Raw genomic sequence first — 18108 nt, forward strand, 5'->3', positions numbered from 1 at the left:
TACTTTTTTACTATTTTTAAGTTTTTTTGGACGAAAATACCCTCAATATCTTTAAGTGTATATATTTTAAATAAACTTATCATATACTTATATTTTTTATAAATATTATTTACTAGTATATATTTTTGATGAATTTTCTAAACATAATTTGACTTCAATATTATCACTTAATTTTGTGACATGCAAGAAAAAATCCTTATTCATTTTTTTTTTATTAAAGAAAAGTTCTTTATTCAATTTTAAAATTCTTTAATATAAAAAATTGAAGTAGCAATTTTACTTGCATGTTACAAAATTAAGTGATAATATTGAAGGTCAAGTTATATTTTGAAAATTCTTTAAAAATATATTGTAAAGATATCTATAAAAAAATGAGTAATATGATAAGTTTATTAAAAATATATACCCTTTAAAGTATTGAGGTTATTATCGTCCAAAAAAACTTGGAAATAGTAAAAAAGTACTTCAAATGATATTCACTCATAGTTGATGGATCTCAAATGATATTTTCAAAGTTCACGGATCTAAAATGATACTTTGGCAAAATTTGTAGACCAAAAAAGATGTTCCCTCTATTTATAAATGGTTATGTAACCCTTTTCCATGTATTCAAATTTACACTACAAAGTTGCTCAAAGTCTTCAGCTTTGGGCCATCTGCATCATGTCTCTTATCCGTCTCATCTCTTCACTATTTATGGGCCCCACTGTACTCTTCACCCCATCTCTTAACTAAGAGACAACACCTGCATCCCTTCATTTCTTAACCATCCCATCTCTTAACTATTCATTCAATTTTATTTTTTATTTTTCTTTCCAACATATTCAATTAATAAATACACACTTCATTAAATAAAATAAAATTACAATTTAAAATCCTAAAAAAATATAAAAAAACACATAATTAACATCTAAAAATAAATAAATAAAACATAATTTAGAATACTAGAAATTAAAAACACTTAAATTTTAAAAACTACTCCGCCGGCTAATCATCCCCCGAGGTCGGTGGCGGTGCACCTAAGTTAGATCGAGGCCGAATACCAAGTTGACTTCTCAGATGCTCAATGCCGTCAAGATGGGCTTCATATTAAGGATGCGTCATGCGGGAAGTGTCAGCCATCGTGGCGAGCAGGTACATGGACATTAGGGTGTTCGAGCCCGAGCCCGCCTGGCTTGATTCGCCTCGGCCCCTCCCCTTAACCCTCCCTCTAGCCGCCTTCGCCGCCTTGGTCCCTTCGTGAACCGGAGGAGCGTCCTGCATCGGTGGCCCTGCCCTCAACCTCTTGTGAGGTGTTGCCTGACCCGCCCTCACTAGATGAGTATTGGCCACCCGCCGTGTGCTTCGTGCGTTTCGAGTTCGACCCCGTGCAAGACGGATACCGCCAGCTCACCTTTCAAGGTCTTTGACCGACGACCAAACATCGACATGTTTGAAATCTTTGGAGGTGTCGTCTTTAAAGACTCGCAACGCCGCTCTCAGAATGTCGGCTCCACTGAGTGCTTTGGTAATTCTCCGCTTCAGTCCTGAAGATCGCGCAAAAGTTTTTGACATCTCTGTCGCAGAATGCAGAATGAAAGAAAAGTAGAAAGAGGAGTATTTATAGAATAAAAAAAGAAAAAAATAATAAAAAAAATTTACCATTCAACGATAATATTATTGTTTAAAATATTTTTATTTTTTTTATTTCTGAAAATCAAATTTAAAAAAAAATATTTATGATGTCATAAATACGACGCCCACTCGCGGGCCGGCGTAAGCCTATCGCCAGCGCGCGCCACGTGGCGCGCTGGCTCGCCAGCGGCTTCTTTCATGCGAGACGCGCGACGAGCCCAGGACGAGACCGGACGAGATGGAGAGTTGCATCGCCGTCTCGATGCTGTCTCGAGATGCGGATGCCCTTAGGCACAACACAGATTTCAAAGAGAAATATGTGGACTAATTACTTGCATTTTAAACCACCGCATACCAAATTTGACTGAGGAAATTTTCCAAGTCCAATGCTGCCAAATGAAGCTGTATTTTTGGTTGGATGTTTGAAACGAATAATGCATACTGTGGGGCTTCCGACAGCGACAGCTTATGAATTATCACTTTCATTTCGTGTTTTGCCAACCTGATAAACCCAGCAAGAAAAGACAGAATCTTTGATGGAGAAAACGAGGGATCGTGAGCTGGAAGATGTAGCACGTATTCTCAATGTGTGTGTGTTTTGAAGAGGATTGTCAAATGAACAGTTGTTGAAACCTGCAGAAAATGGGGAGCTAGGTGCAGTGAAGATGGGGCCAAAATTTTGAGAAACAGTCAAGGGGAAGCTCAGTGTTGGAGCCAAGATAATAAAGAAAGGGGGCAGAGAGAACATATTTAGAGACATATTTGGAGTGAGTGATGGACAAAAGTTGCTCAAAGCATCTCACTGTTATCTCTCAAACAACTTCAGCTCCAATTGCTGCCATTCTATTCATCTCCACACATAAACTGTCCACTCCTCTTCAGGAGACCTTATTATACACTACTCACTGCTTCCTCCGTCCGTCATTAGGAGTCCCATTTATAGCTGGCACGAGTTTTAAAAAATGTTAAAAAAATAGGTGAAAAAAAATTAGTGGAATAAGAGTCCCACTTATGTATATATGAAGTAGTTTTAAATGAAATATGAGTGGAATGAGTTAGTGGAAGGTGGGATCCTATTACCATTTATGGTAAAAATAAACTGGAATTCTTATTCGTGGATGGACTAAAATGGAAAAATGAGACTCCTATTCACGGACGGATGAGGGAGTACTTAATTCTTATTATTATCATCAGAATCGTTGTGGCTTTGAATTTTTGTAACTCCAGTGGAGTTGGACCTACCAGCCTACCAAGGCTCAATGGGCTATAAAAGAAGGCCTAATAGCTCTATAATTGAATTGCAAAATAAACCAAAGATGGCCCAGTCTTATACGATTATTTTAATCTGTAATTATACTTGGTTTAAAAATATTTAGTAATAAAATCATGAATCTTAGCGCTTTTGCAATGAATTTATTTGCAAGTATAGTGCGTTGCTAGCAAATGGGGAGTTCATTAATACCACTAATCAAAATGAAACGATTTGCTAAAATTAGAGCTGAATAAAGTTTTATGTTTTCTACACTATAAAAAATCTACACTAATATCAAAATATATTAAAAAAACGTTTGAATACTTAAAAAAGTTAAAACTCAGATATTATTCCTGCCTAAGAGTAACGTTTAAATATGGAATTCAAGAAACTAAACAAATTAAGATCATATTTAGAGAGGGAGAGGGAGCAAATGAAGTTGTAGTGGATGTTATCATTCAAGAAAACCCCAATAACCTAAATAAATAAAATTCAAAGTATCCCAATGTGATACAGAAGAAGAAACCCTTTACAGAAATAGAAATACTTATATATAGGGATAGAGTGAGCATATATATGTAAATAATTAATATGCAGAGAACGAGGTCAGAAGCTTCCAGGCGGTGGTTTTGGATCATGATGATTATTAGCACCCGTCCCTGAATAATCTGTCACCTCCACATCCATTCTTCCTTTCTTCAACTGCAATTTTCAAATTTATAATAAATTACTATTTCATTTTTCAAGAAAATGGGAAATTTTAAGACTGACCTGAAATATTTCATGATACATATGCTGATTTGATGTATATCCATGAGTGAGTGATTTCAGGCTTCCTTCACAAGATCAAGTATACTTATTTAATTCACAATAATTTCTAAGAAAATATTATTTCCGAAAGTACTTACTTGAAGATGGGACTCCAATGGTGGGAGGAAGAGAGGAGATGAAGGCAAACAACACCATAAATAGAAAGATTGTAGCTTTTTTCTCACCCATTTTATTACACTTTCATGTAAAGAGAGAATATTATAGAATTTAAAGAGACAATGAGTTGTGAGAATATATATAGGTCTCTCATCAATGAAAAATGAAAAGCTATGTCAAGTTTATTTATGTATACATCATGTGTTGTGGTTTGTGAGTGGGTAGAATAGTGGTGATGGGTGCAACAAAGTCAACTTTTAAGACACACATGTGGAGGAGAGGAGAGTGGCCACTTGCCTAACATTATCCCCTTCCTTAACTCAAGTGCTCCACCCACCTTTCTTCATCAAATATCTAATTTTGTTTGCCTCCATTTAATGATGTAGTAATTGTCCAGTATAAGTTAAATTCATTGTGTTCATATTCAACATCTTGTCCTAAAATTACATGGACTCCATCTAGCAGCCTATAATCTCTCTCTAATCAAGACATGTTCACATTATAAATGTCACCAAACAAAACACCATTGCAGGTGTGGACCCTTTGGGTTTTAGGTGGACGGTGCAGGATGACAAGTGACAACAATCATTTAAATCATGCTGCTTAATAATGATATGCAAAAAATACTGAGTATCATCTAGTTGATTCTTGAAATTTCTTGTAGCACTTCCTCTAATCAGTACATAAACCATCTTGTTTCAATCCATGTAAAATTCCAATAAATAAAGATGGTAAAATTTGGATATAAATTTGCATTATATCTTGTTGAACATAAAATGAATAACAAGAAACATTAGATTAATTATGCCTTCTTGAACATAAATTTGAAAGGTGCAGAATCGGTGAGAGCCAAACGCCTGAGTCCATGTTGAACAACAATCCCAACCTCTTTGCATATAACCTTGCAGTAATTGCAGACGGTAGGGCAGAAGACAAGCTTATAATCCTCATCAAATTTCTCAATCTTGAACCAATTGCTTATGGTGTCACGCCCCGGATTCCCCTCAGCACCTCCCATGGTGATGGTGTAATTTTGGATGGATTCATCGAAATGCAGCTTCCAAACTGTGGACTGAACACAGATTGAGGCAGCGGAGAATTTGATGTTGTGATCAGTTGAAGTTCTGATTACCCCTTTTTTGGCATTGGTGGGGCGGAAGCTCAGTGGGAGGCCCTTCTTCACTTCTTGCTGCTCTTGGGCGACGTCGAGAGGGCAGGTTTCGTTGCCGGTGGCCGCCAGAGTCAGGCCTCCGCCGCGGCCCCGGATCACGGGGAGGATGTAGTACTCTGCTCCTGCGAGGAGCTGCTTCCCGGCGATGTCGAGCACCGGGGGTGGGGCTTCAGCGGCATCGGCAGCGGTAGCGGCGGCGATGAGAATGAAGAGGAACGAAAGATAAATGGTTTCCATGTTGGTGTTGATCATGATTTTTTGCATCAGATTTATAAGTTTTGAGAGAGTCAATCGCTTAGATTTGGTCAAATTTGGTGATTGGAAATCTATCCTAATCTATTCTTTTATTACGACACGTTGACTTTAGAGAGGATAAGATGACACGACACTAAGATCACAGCAAAGAAAGATCCATTATTGATTATTTTTTCAGAAAATACACAAACATTCTAATTAAGTGTATTATCTATGCCTTCTTGAACATAACCTTCAAAGGGCCATCACCATTGAGAACCAAACGCCTAACACCATCCTGCACGACAACGTCAAAGTCTCCGCACACGACTCTGCACGTGTCACAAACTCCGGGGCAGTGCACTATCTTGTAGTCGCTGTCAAACTCGTCGATCCTGAACCAGTTCCCAACTGTCTGACGGCCATAGTTCCCTTCGACCCCTCCGGTTGTTATGATATAGTTTGAGATTGAGTCGTCGAATTGGAGAGTCCATATGGTGGATTGAACGCACACGGAGGCAGCAGAGAATACAAAGTTCTGATCAGCTGAGACACGGACCACACCTTGGCTGGAGTTGGCAGGGTGGAACGTCAGCGGGAGGCCGTTATCCACTTCCTGTGGCTCTTGGACAACGTCTAGTGGGCAAGTCTTGTTGCCGGTGCTGGATAGGGTGAGACCGCCCCCTCTTCCCCGGATAACGGGCAGGATGTAGTAATCCACTCCTGCCTGCACCGGATTCCCATCTATGTCGACCACTGCAGCACCTTCATCGGCAGCTGAAGAGTTAACAGAAATGGACAAGAGAATCAAACAAAGAGGGAGGTAAGATGACTTCATTATGAGATGTATAAGTGTATATGTTAAAGAAATGGATGTGAGTTGCTCTTATAGGACTATTCCAACCCAATAATTGAATGAAGCTCAAGACTTTTCCCTCCTAGAGAGATGAGGCTGCACTGAAAAATCAAACTTACCTATATCCACACAGGAAACTATTTGAAGATGTAACAAGTTTTCAAACATTCATTCAATTTTGTTCGTTGACATTGATCATATAGCTAAAAATTCAAGCCTCAGTGCGTGCACGTAAGAACTAATCCATATAGAAATGAAGTTAATTACTCCTAATAACAATACCTCACAAATTGTCTGTGCCTTCGTGATGAATCCATCAAACCATGATAAAAATGATAATCTCAAGATGATTGCAAGAAAAGATTTGTATGTACTCTTGAATGCTCAATCAACCCATTCAAAACAATCACTATGTTCTCACTAACATAGTGTTCAGAAGATTCAGCAAGGAACTCATGAAAACCACCATTCACTTCAATCCAACTGCACCCAGGCGTTTTCTTAATTTTTTGATCTCTCATCATCTTTATCACGCTCACAGCCTCGTCCCACCTATTCTTGGAGCGATAGATGCTGAAAAGGAGCACGTAAACAGCATCATCATCGGGATCCAGTTCAAGCACCTTCTTCCCTGCCACTTCAGCTAGTTCGAAATTCCCATGTTGGAGACAAGCAACCAGAAGGGATCTCCAGATCACAGCGTCTGGCTTCATAGGCATCCGCTCAACCAACCACAAGGCCTTCTCCAAACGTCCTGCTCGGACAAAGAGATCTACCATACACCCGTAATGCTCAATCCACGGCTTAATTTGGTAGCTATTTACAAATCTTTCAAACAATCTCTCTCCTTCACTAACTAATCCTCCATGGCTGCAAGCGGACAAAACTGATAGAAAAGTAACTTCATTTGGAATCAGCCCTGATTCGACCATTGAATCAAAAACAACGAGGGCGTCTTTGCCCCTTCCGTTCAGTGCCAAACCAGATATCATAATGCTCCATGAAAACAAATCTTTCCTCCCCATGCTATCAAACAGCTTTATAGCTGAATCAAGATTCCCACTTTTTCCATACATGTCCATCAACCCATTATTCACGGTAGCATCCGAAGCGAACCCTTGGCGTTTGTTAATATATCCATGAACTGAACTTCCTAAATTCAGCGCCCCAATATCGGCACAAGCAGAAAGCAGAGCAACAACAGTGAAAGTAGTGGGATTGCAATAATGCTCTCCAGCATCTTCGTGTCTCATCTTCATGAACAACTCCAATGCCTCGAGAGAATTCTTGCTGCGAACGTGCCCTACAATCATCGCAGTCCAAGAGAACACATTTTTCTGCGGCATTTCATCAAAAACCTTCTGAGCTGAATCCATATCACTATTTACAATATATCCGTTAAGTAAGGTGGTCCAAATAGCCACGTCTTTATAATCCACGCCATTGAAAACTCGGTTAGCTAAACCAACCCTTTGATTTTTTCCATACATGTCGATCAACGCATTATGCACATTGGGCCTAGGATATTCTAGGTACTTTAATGCCATAGCGTGAATCGCTCTTCCATTTCTCAGATCCTTGCAGCGGGCGCAAGCAGAAAGAGCTGCAACTACGGAATGCGAGTCGGGTTTCGGGAAATTAGACAAAACCAAATCGGAAAATATCGTCAGCGACTTTCTAGGTCGTTTGATGTTGAGGTAAAGATTCTGAAGAGAGGTCCACGACCCCACATCTCGTTCAGGCATTTCATCGAATATCTTCCGTGCTTCAGCCACTTTGTTGAGTTTCGCATAAGCGCCAAGCAGTCCGCCTGCGATCTCCCGCGCGAAGACGCCAGCGGTGATGGAGTGGGCGAGAATTTCGTTGAGAAGACTGCAACGGGTTCCCCATTTTGCCAATAGATTTTTCAGCTCAACAATTGGAGCAGCCTGGGATTTGTGGATATGTGTCTGTAGCATTAAATCGGTCATAAAATTCCGACCCAATTTGTTCAGCACAAGAAAGAACGGATTTTGAAGTTGAACTCCTGTTGTAGTCGCTGTTGCTTCTCTATCTACAAAGTCCCCTTATTTTGCCCCATCGGGTTTATGGTCTGAGAAGTTCTTTCACCACTGGCCAGTTGTATTGCTCTATAAGATTCTGTAATTAAATCAAATTTGTGAGATATATGTTCTTTACATTTATCAAAATATACAAGGAATTAGTGTTGAATTTAGTTGATTTATTGAGGATTAGCCTAGATTGATAAAAAAAGGAGGGGGGGGGGTGTAGAGGTTAAGTAGTTGTTGCTAAAATGGATTGGAACTTTCTTGTTTTCTTGAAAATATAAGGAATGGTGCTTAACTGTTGGTCTTTTATCGACAGGATCAAGCTGCCGGTGCTTGTTGGCTCTCAATCCACAGCTGCTCAAGTTAATAGAAACAGCTATGCACCTAAGGTTTGTTTGTTGCCACTTGTTAACTTCGTGTGGCAATTATTTGCGTCATCTCTGCATAATATAGGTGACAAATCCCTATACCATCACGAAACGAAGAGAGAGGTGGACCGAGGAGGAGCACCAGTGGTTTGTTGAAGCTCTCAAGCTGTATGGGCATGCTTGGCGATTATATGGCTCTACTACTATGAATATGAAACGAGAGATTATTTAAGAAAGTGAAATAAAGGAATGATAATATACGACCGATTTAATAGGCTCCTTCGATAGTAGTAATTCATTTGATGGTCCATCTCCACACGTAATATTTTAAAGTAAAGCAGAATCGGATGCTAATAACAAATTTGAGAGAACTTATAAGCACAAACATCTTAATAATAGATAAAATGTCAAAGTTCCGAATATTACAATAAACACAACCATAATTATTAGTAGTAGCAATCATCCTGATTTAGTAGGTATTATATCAGAATTAACTCAACAAAATTCAAATGACATAGTTTTGGAGCCAAAGTAATCGCTCAACAGTAGAACATCACTCTTTTAACATTCTCCCTGAGCTGTGGAAGGGGCCTCACAGCAGCATTCACCCCCGGAACCCTAGTAGTCCGTGCACCTGCACCACCACCACGACCAGGGACTGCACCACTGGTCATCGACCCACTGTCAGAGGTTTCAGGCTCCATGTAGAAACGAGCACGGAAAGCAGCCAAATGGGCATAGTATGCAGGAGGTACTGACAAAAGCCAATGTTCAAATTATAAGCATAGGTACTAACACAAGCGGAATAGAGAAAATAAATCATTGACATCATACACATACCAATTGAAACAGATCGTGTACATCTTGCATATCTGCAAGAAAAAAGTAGTTGTTAGAAATTGTACGAGTAAGAAACCCTCACAAGCATTGATCGAGAAACTCACGTGTAACAAAGGTTATTAGTAAGTGATTGAAGGGCATCAGCTGAGAACTTATTCTCATCCCACAAGACATGGTAATGAGCAGGACGGCTAGTTCCCTATAATTTCAATGAAATACAAATGTCAGATTACGGAACAATACATGATTTAGAAATTTAAAATGATGCGTATGGCCAACCTGAATCCCAGCATGACTGCAAAGGTAGAAGTCGAATTCAGTGGGATGGCAGATCTTCGAATCTACAACAGTACCTGCAACATTCATAAGAGAATATACAAGTATCAGGACTCCAGCCACCAAACAAAAGAACAAAGTAGCAACAAATCACATTAAAAAAAGTGTACCTGGCAAAATATTGCCACTTCTGTCAACTGAATGCCTGTCACCATGGTTATTAGCAAACAGACGAGTGTGATGACGTTTTTGAACCACCACAAAGGTAACAGTTGGCTGATAGTTAGGCTCCAAAGACGCACATGCCTAAATGAGTATGGCATTACAAACATCATTTAAAAAACTTATATAAAATTGTATATCTATTCTCAATGACAAAACCAAAGTAGAAATTACAACCTTACGTATGGCCTCAAGTTCATAAAACAAAACTTGATAGAACTGTCCCTCACTTACTCCATCCCTACACGTGAATTGACATATGAGAAGAAAATTTGAAGAGGAAACTGCAGAAGATCGCACCTAAGAGTTAACAGTTTGTTGAAGACATTACCTGTAGAAGATAATACGCTGAGGTTTCTGTCCTGTTGCTCTGCGGAATGAAATAAGCAGTTCCCTGATATGCAAAAGCATAACATCTTAGACATATGGAAGACTGCAATTCTCATATTAATGGAACAGAGCTTTTCAAAATATTCATCAAAAAAAAGAAGAGATATATTTGAAAAAAAAAATGCATAAATTAAACCATGCACAACATACTTTATCATGCCACCGTGCATAGTCCCCCTTTGTGGGTCATTCCAGGTTTTGTACAAGTCTTGAATTATCTCCTGTCTATGGCTTTGTGCACAAACCAAGCCAGCATATTTTGTGACCTCGGGCCAATCCTGAGAGGCCACAACCTGAAACAATTTTGAGTGAGTATACAACTACAAAAAAGCATGCGCAAAGGATATGATACACTAACATTAAGAACAAGAACTTACAGCAGCAATTGATGGGCTAGAATCTTCGCCAGGGTGTGGATGCGTAACATCCGCACCAAAAATAATTGTAGGTTGGTCGCTCACAAGGGGTATACGCCTGGAAAGTGCATCAACTAGAACAGTGTTCCTACCACCAACTTTGACATTTATCTTCAGAGAAACATTGGCAAGATATTGTTTGCTCATCTTGAAAACATGCTTCTGCAGGCAACATTGTGATACAATACCCAGATCTGTCTCACATATACGCTTTAGATCACCTGAAAAGAGTAACATGTGAAATTATCATATCTACATATCACATGAACAGTGGAAACCTAAATTATTTACTTAGGAGTTGTACTAAATACTACTCTTTGACAAGATATTCAAGCATTTGAAGAAATAATTATCCAGTACCATATAGAGAGCCATTATTGTCAGGTAATATAACAATTAGCAAGTCAAGCTCCTTCTTATGTGGCTGCAGTTTAGTCATCACATCATGAAACCTAGCTTTCAAAACTCTTTCCACTTGATCAGGGCGACCACTCAGGACTGGCAACACAGGCTGAGGATTATATGCCTACAAGTGAATAAATATACTCAGAAACAGTTAACATGTTAACAGCGGAGGGAACACAAAACATATTACAAACTGCCTCTACCATGCCAGAAGTCATGCACATCTGAGCAAGCTCATAACAGAAGCTGTGTGCCAAACCATCTTGAACATTCCGGGCAAAGTTGATACAGATCCAACTGTTGACAGTGCCACCATTAACCATCCTCTGCACGATGCCAAACAATTGAAATTGTTAATCCAATTACAACATATAACATCCAACAAGTAGAAAAGAGCCGCCAGACGAAATATAGCATATATTTATTTTACATGATGCCTTGCTTCTACAAGAAAGATAATTTTTCCATTGAAAAGCCAAATAAAAATAAGAATAAAGCAAATTACCTTGTTCATCATATTCCACTGCCCAACTTGAGGAAGACAGTCCTTCTCCCTACCGGAATCATGATACTTGAGCTGTAAAAGGATCACATAACTTTAAGAAACTTCATGAAGTAAAATAGATAGTATATGTAAAAAAATAAAAAATAAATAAAAAATAAAGTATTTTCATTACCCATGGTGCAGGAAGGACACGAGCCTCAACTTGTGCCAACTTGTCACTAATTTTAATTCCAAACTCTTTCGCATAAGGGTCAGCAGCATAGGCATTATGGCTAACAGTCTGTACAAATAGCAAAATTAAGAGGGGGTGACGTAAAAGGTATATTACTCAGATCCCATAACACACAGAACACTGAACACAAAACAGAAAAGGATGAGTCAGGCGTCCTAAACAAAGTGCATTTCTGTCAAAGCGAAATTAACAATAAACAACAACTAGAGTAACAGAGAAAAACCACATGACTAACCCGAAGAATGTCTAATTCTCTTTCCTTGGGACGCTGGCATGTCACCTTAAGTAGTGCAGTGATCTGTCTCTCATTTAATCTCTTGGAGTATCTCTGGCCCTCCACTATCTTGCACACCTCCATGGGCAAGTAGTTTGGCCTCTGGGTATTTCCCACTTGGAGACAAGGCCACTGGGTGTGCTGAATGACAAACCCATAGGTCTCTTGGAAGTATTCCACCACAGATTTCATTGTACCCCTTTCATCCACCGGAAATCTGAGACCACCGGATTCAGCTCAGATTCAATTGGAATCACACTATTTCCACTAAGTGATAGTAGTATAAATAACCAATATTTATGAAATGAACTCAAGGCACAAACACTTTCAACAGTGAAAAATCATGAGTGCATAAAATAATAACAATTGGAATCACAGTATTTCCACTAAGTGATAGTAGCATAAAGAACCAATATGCATAAAAAGAACTCAAGGCACAAACACTTTCAACAGTGAAAAATCATAAGTGCATAAAATAATAACAAAAGGAATTTAATTCTCACGTTAGCTCACGAGTTGCCTGTGATGTCAAACCAGAGATGCGGTATTTCCTTCGCATGTTTCCTCGATGAGTAACCTCCACCTTTACTCCTCTAAGTGCTTTCTTGATCTGCCAAACGAATTGTACTTCAGTAAATAAAAGCACTGTCGGGTGGGGGGAAATTAAAGCACTAAAAGCACAATGGTAGACAATGAAAGTCATAAATGAAGTACGATATCCAAACACGTGAGTTGGAAAATCACACCCAAGCTAGCAGTTTTATAAGCAATGTCCAGGTACCAAACAAATACATCAAACTGAAGAATCAAAAACTAACCTTAACACGGTCAGCATCAGACAATGGTCTAGCTGACACGTCCCTATTCAGAAGCTGCGCAACAAAATCAATAACTGGGAGTGGCTCGATGAATGCAGTGGAAGACATATCTGTCAAAGATCAGTAAATTGTAAGGATAAGAATCTGTGCTAGTAAATATTACTACACCACTACTCCTAGCATACACAAATATCTAATAATTAACAAAATCTGTACAAGATCAAGAATGCTCACCAATGTTCAGCGATAGACCCATCTGAGTAGGACGAATACTCTGGTAAAATCCACGCCAACTTTCAAGTCCTTCACCCAGAGGTTGCCTTCTGCCTAAATCTGGGGAATAAAAAGAACGGCCAACCGGGGAATACCTACAGTAAAAGTAATCAGCACAAAGCATGTATAAAGAACTAAAATAAAAAGGCCTCAAAAAGACAAAAACACATACCGAGCAGTGGGAAGTTCACGAAGTACAATGTCCAGAACTTGAAGAGCCTCTTGTGGTGCATCGGCTCGTCTGCCTTGTAAAAACATTCCTAGATGATGCAAGTCAGCCCGTGAAGCATGCTTGATGATCACCTTAAATTCTCTTTCTCGCCTACAATACACAGGATATAATGAAAAAAATTATGTTCAAAGCAAAACAACTAATACCTAAAAACAGGATATGACAAATATTAAAAAGGGTCTAAGAGATGCAGAGACAAAAACCTCACACCACCGGGAGCATCCTCTTCATCTATTAGTGTTATGTTGAATTCTCTATAATCAAAAGGTAGTGGTCCAGCAGTGTACAGGCTCTTTCTTCCATCATAGGCAGGAAGCCTCCTACCCAGATGAGATTCCCTATATAACTTCACTAATTGCTCCATCACAGCACGATTAACTCCACGGGATGTAACGTCAGGAATAATTGAGACCTTCACCCAATAGGAGAAGGATGGGTCAGTTGATAAAGTAATAGAAGAAAACTTAAATCACATAGAAGGGCGTTAAATTCATGTGAACCACTCACGTCATATTGATGCAAGTCCTTGTCTGGAAGCTCCGCAAAGAAGTGGTTGGCTTTCACCACACACTTTGAGCCATAGGTCCCTTTTCCTGGCCTCAACGGATATCTCAGAGATTTGCTTGAAGCCGGTTGCATATGTTGGCCTGGAGTCACTTCTTGCTGGATAGAGAGATCCTGGATGTGCTCGGTTACTTCTGAAATTTGCAGAGGATCAGGTGCCTGTGTAGAGGAGCTTGCCCCAGAAGAACTAGGCGTAGTCATCACAGCTTGATATGGTGACTGTGTAGCTTGGTGCAGCTCGGGAGCTGGTGGACGAGATGGACCACCAGCAGAAGGCGCTTCGCGGCCACCCACGAATGCACCTCTGCGTGCTGCACCTCCTCGGCTATACTGCTGACCACCACGGCCCTGACCCTGTTGATACTCAGGTGGTCCACCATAATACTGCTGAGGAGCTGTTCTGCCGCCGCCACGACCACCATAGGCCCCACGTTGGGGTGTCAAGCCCCTTCCCGCTCCTTGATATCCCCCTTGCTGTTGTGGCTGCGATTGTGGTTGTTGTTGAGCAGGTGGGCGCTGAACACCACCATGTCCTGAGCCAGCTTCTTGAGACTCTGAGCTCTCACCACCAGGAAGTTCGGTTCGCCTCTTTCTTGCCATGGTAGAAGCAACTACAAAAACATTTAGCATGAATAAAATAATCTTAATATATAAGAAATTACTCAAGTAACACACCCACCAGCATCCCACATAGACAATCACACATAAACACAACCAGTTTATGTTAACAGTAAAGTTGATAACTATTCTTCAAGTACTGTGGTTCGAAACATTCTGAGAATAACAAACACTATACAAATAAGTGCTGCTGGGTGAAAAGTTCAAAAGACCTAGGTGTAAACGAGAATTCAAAGGCGAACCCTCTCATATAGCGCTTAAAAACCTAGGAAAACAGTGAAAAACTAACATTAGAAAAACCTTAAACTCATCTAAAACAAAATTTGTGGCTCGGAGTTTCAAATGACCCAAAGCATCTCTTCTAGAAGCAAAACACGCCAAAAACAACTAAAATGGAGTATTAAAAAATTGAACTAAGAGACCTATGAAACAGAAACAAAAGATCAGATCATGATTAATGGTCAAACAAAGCCTAGAAAATTAACAGCAAACACATAAAAGGAGTAAACCTCCAGATTGAACTAGATCCACCCCCAAACAACGGAATCAAAACCCTAGCAAAATTTGCAGCAGACATTTCCATCGCCAAACACAAAAATCTGCGGCTACACCTACCTTTAGACTTACAAAACGGCAAGGGAAAAACTTCAAACTACGCAAACAGCGACGAAGTAGAGACACAGAGCAGCAACTACAAATATAAATAGAGAGAGAGAGAGGGTAATGAGTGAGAAGTGCGGAGAAAAATAAAAGATAAAAAAGGCAGGTGAGGGTGGGGTTGCTGGTTGGAAAATGGCGCTAGCGTTTCAGGAAATTACATAAATGCCACTCATTTTGGAATGGAGTTAATGAGTTACGTGGCATCCTATGTGGAGAATCTCAAGACGTTGACCGAGGGAATGATAGCGTGGAACGTGGATGGTGATATAGTAATGTAATTGGGTCAAATGATCCGAATTTTTACAAAATTTAAATCTGAATTATCAAATCTAATTTGAAAAAATCTAAAGTGGGATAAAAGTAAATTAAAATCTAAAAATTCAATACTAAAAATTTGAAAATCTAACTCCACGATTTAAAGATCTAATTACTAAATACAATTACGTATGTTCAACACAAAAATGTGTATATTAGTTAAGTTCATAATTGTAATACTCCATATTTTATTCTATTTTGAATTTTGGATTACTTTGGCTTTTTAAATATTCAATTCAATCTGAACATCAAATTTTTAAATAAATATATGAACCGAAAATCAAAAAATCTAAAACTGAGTTTTAAATCTAATGTCATAAAAAATTTATCATTAGATTGTTGGTATTTATCATTAATTGATTTTTGGTATTTATCATTTAAAAAATATAATCATTGTAAATATGAATTTTGAGAATGTGGTTACTGTTTTTGAAAATATGTCAAGATTGTGGAACTAATATTTTTGTTTAGGTTAGAATAGTGTATTGGATTGAAAAAATATTTCTGTACATAGTAAAATGGAGTAGTATTTATTTTAAATTATAATATAATCGATGCAGTTGGAGAAACATACACATCTACGTCTCCAACTTTTTTACTATGAGATTTTGGAATCTTGATTCGGTAAATTACCACAAACTCTAAGAAATTGCACTTTTTCCTTTAAAATGAAAATGGATAATATTATAATGCAATGTCAGTATCGACAATAGCGGAGTGAGAGTATCAATTCTTGTTCATATTTTTAACTTACCATCTAACTGTAGTAAGGGGAGACCAATCGCAACTACTAGAGACATGAATTTGCAAAATTACTACTCTACTGTCCACTAATAAATCACTCATTTTGTTATTTTCGTTTCTCCACCAATAAATTTTCCATTTACCTTTTTACGGCTTTTAAAAATAGATCGACTCACATTTCATAATAAAACTAATATACTATAAAAGTATGACCCACCTCCCACTAATCTTTTCAACAAACTTTCTACTAAATTTCTTAAAACTCGTGTCCGATCAAATGTGATATTATATTGGTGGACGGAGGGAGTATTTTCATTGAGAGCAATGCAAAGAAAGAAGAGAATAAAAACGATGAAGAGGAAATTTTCATGAGAACCCGTCTCACAGATATAGACTATTTGGGGATAACACGTGCTTAATGCATCACTGGTAAAGTATAAGTGAATGAAGAAAAGTAGGAATATTTAAAATAATGTAATGGATAGTGGATCCTATAAATTGTAAAATAAAAGAGAAGGAAAAGGTATATATAAATGAATATAGATTTTTTCTATATGATAGATGAATAAAAAAATTGAGTTCTTTCTATAAAACGGAGTATAGCTTTGCAAAAATAGTTCAATATATTGTAATTACTATATTTTTAGTACATTCACGAGTAGGAAGTAGGAGATAAACAAAGGGTACAACCAACTTTTTTGTCCTAATTTCAGCCACAAAACTTGCAATAGCCTCAAAATCCCCACAACTTATTTTTATATTTTTTTACTTTTTTCATAATTTGAAAAAATTAAAAATTAAAAATTAAAATAAAATAGCGAAATATATAAATTAAACGCACGTTGATAAATACTGGGAATGGATCCCCTGCTGTGGTGAAAACACAGCAGGGACGGTAATGTTTTCCCCTCAACTTCTACAAACTTTGCTTTATTCAAATGTAGTTTCTTACCCCGCCGCACTCATTGTAATAATGATTTTATTTAGATGGCGATTAACTAGGAGCTTTGTTAAATTTGATTTCATATTCAATTGCATATGGTTCACTTAAATTTAATATAATTATTAATATTATGATAAATTAATATACGGTCAGTGAATTATTATTTGAAAGTATAGTTAGAGATTTAGAGCTTATTATAGTTAGAGATTTATAGCTTATCAGATCAATTCTAATTATAATTTATGAGTACTTAATAGGTAACCTTTTATCAAATTTGAAAAGTCACTTTATATTTAAATTTATATTCTCTTTATTATAGTCGCTAAATATTAAAAATAATTGAAAGTCCCTTTGTGCTACTTTTTTCTTCGCAAATAGCAGTTTCGTTTTTTCATTTCGATCGGTTTGCAAATAAGAGTCCCGGTTCACTTATGTTATAAATGGTATATGTGCATCACATTCTATTAACTCATTACTCTCACATTTTATTAAAACCCAGGAGTATATAAGTATGACTTATATAGTTATATTGCACTAACTTTTTTCCACCCACTTTTCTTAATATTTCTTAAAATCTGTGCCAGAAAAAAATGATACTCCTATTATGAACGGAAAGAGTATTATTTTTAAAATTATTTTTTGCGGACTTCTTCTTGCTCATCTCATAATTTAAATTAAAATATAAAATTATACTTTCCCATCCTTAAAAAGTATGAACATTTAGTTCGATATAAGTTTTAAGGTAAAATTTATAAATTAAGAGAGATAAATGTCCAACATAAGTTTTAATGTAAAAAATTAAGAGACTATAATAAAGAGAATATGAATTTAAATATAAAGTGACTTTTCAAATTTGATAAAAGTTCAGCTATTAAGTACTCATAAATTATAATTAGAATTCATTCTCTAAA

At 37.7% G+C, this 18108-nt stretch overlaps 4 protein-coding genes across 4 annotated transcripts; all 4 read right to left on the reverse strand.

Annotated features, from left to right (window-relative positions):
* Positions 1–3323: 3323 nt before the first annotated feature.
* Positions 3324–5226, reverse strand: LOC125188462 (kunitz trypsin inhibitor 5-like). The gene is made up of 3 exons (XM_048085311.1): positions 3775–5226; positions 3638–3702; positions 3324–3568 (listed from the first exon to the last, which is right to left on the reverse strand). The coding sequence occupies exon 1, from the start codon at positions 5214–5216 to the stop codon at positions 4596–4598; it is 621 nt and encodes a 206-aa protein (XP_047941268.1). The 5' UTR covers positions 5217–5226; the 3' UTR covers positions 3324–3568; positions 3638–3702; positions 3775–4595.
* Positions 5227–5358: 132 nt separating this feature from the next.
* On the reverse strand, positions 5359–6139 carry LOC125188463 (kunitz trypsin inhibitor 5-like). The gene has a single exon (XM_048085312.1). The coding sequence runs from the start codon at positions 6034–6036 to the stop codon at positions 5431–5433; it is 606 nt and encodes a 201-aa protein (XP_047941269.1). The 5' UTR covers positions 6037–6139; the 3' UTR covers positions 5359–5430.
* On the reverse strand, positions 5843–8720 carry LOC125188461 (pentatricopeptide repeat-containing protein At2g22410, mitochondrial-like). Its single transcript, XM_048085310.1, has 3 exons — positions 8399–8720; positions 6337–8193; positions 5843–5975 (listed from the first exon to the last, which is right to left on the reverse strand). Exon 2 carries the CDS (start codon positions 8022–8024, stop codon positions 6396–6398), a length of 1629 nt encoding a protein of 542 aa, XP_047941267.1. The 5' UTR covers positions 8025–8193; positions 8399–8720; the 3' UTR covers positions 5843–5975; positions 6337–6395.
* Positions 8721–8845: 125 nt separating this feature from the next.
* LOC125188460 (protein argonaute 1-like) lies at positions 8846–15290 on the reverse strand. The gene is made up of 21 exons (XM_048085309.1): positions 15151–15290; positions 13861–14528; positions 13557–13765; positions 13294–13443; positions 13083–13216; positions 12849–12958; positions 12534–12640; positions 11992–12247; positions 11697–11804; positions 11525–11596; positions 11223–11345; positions 10975–11140; positions 10576–10835; positions 10349–10491; positions 10140–10202; positions 9986–10049; positions 9757–9892; positions 9590–9663; positions 9415–9509; positions 9311–9342; positions 8846–9224 (listed from the first exon to the last, which is right to left on the reverse strand). Exons 2-21 carry the CDS (start codon positions 14515–14517, stop codon positions 9010–9012), a joined length of 3174 nt encoding a protein of 1057 aa, XP_047941266.1. The 5' UTR covers positions 14518–14528; positions 15151–15290; the 3' UTR covers positions 8846–9009.
* Positions 15291–18108: the final 2818 nt, after the last annotated feature.

Source organism: Salvia hispanica, chromosome 5 (genome assembly GCF_023119035.1).
Source record: "Salvia hispanica cultivar TCC Black 2014 chromosome 5, UniMelb_Shisp_WGS_1.0, whole genome shotgun sequence".
Classification (NCBI taxonomy): domain Eukaryota; kingdom Viridiplantae; phylum Streptophyta; class Magnoliopsida; order Lamiales; family Lamiaceae; genus Salvia; species Salvia hispanica.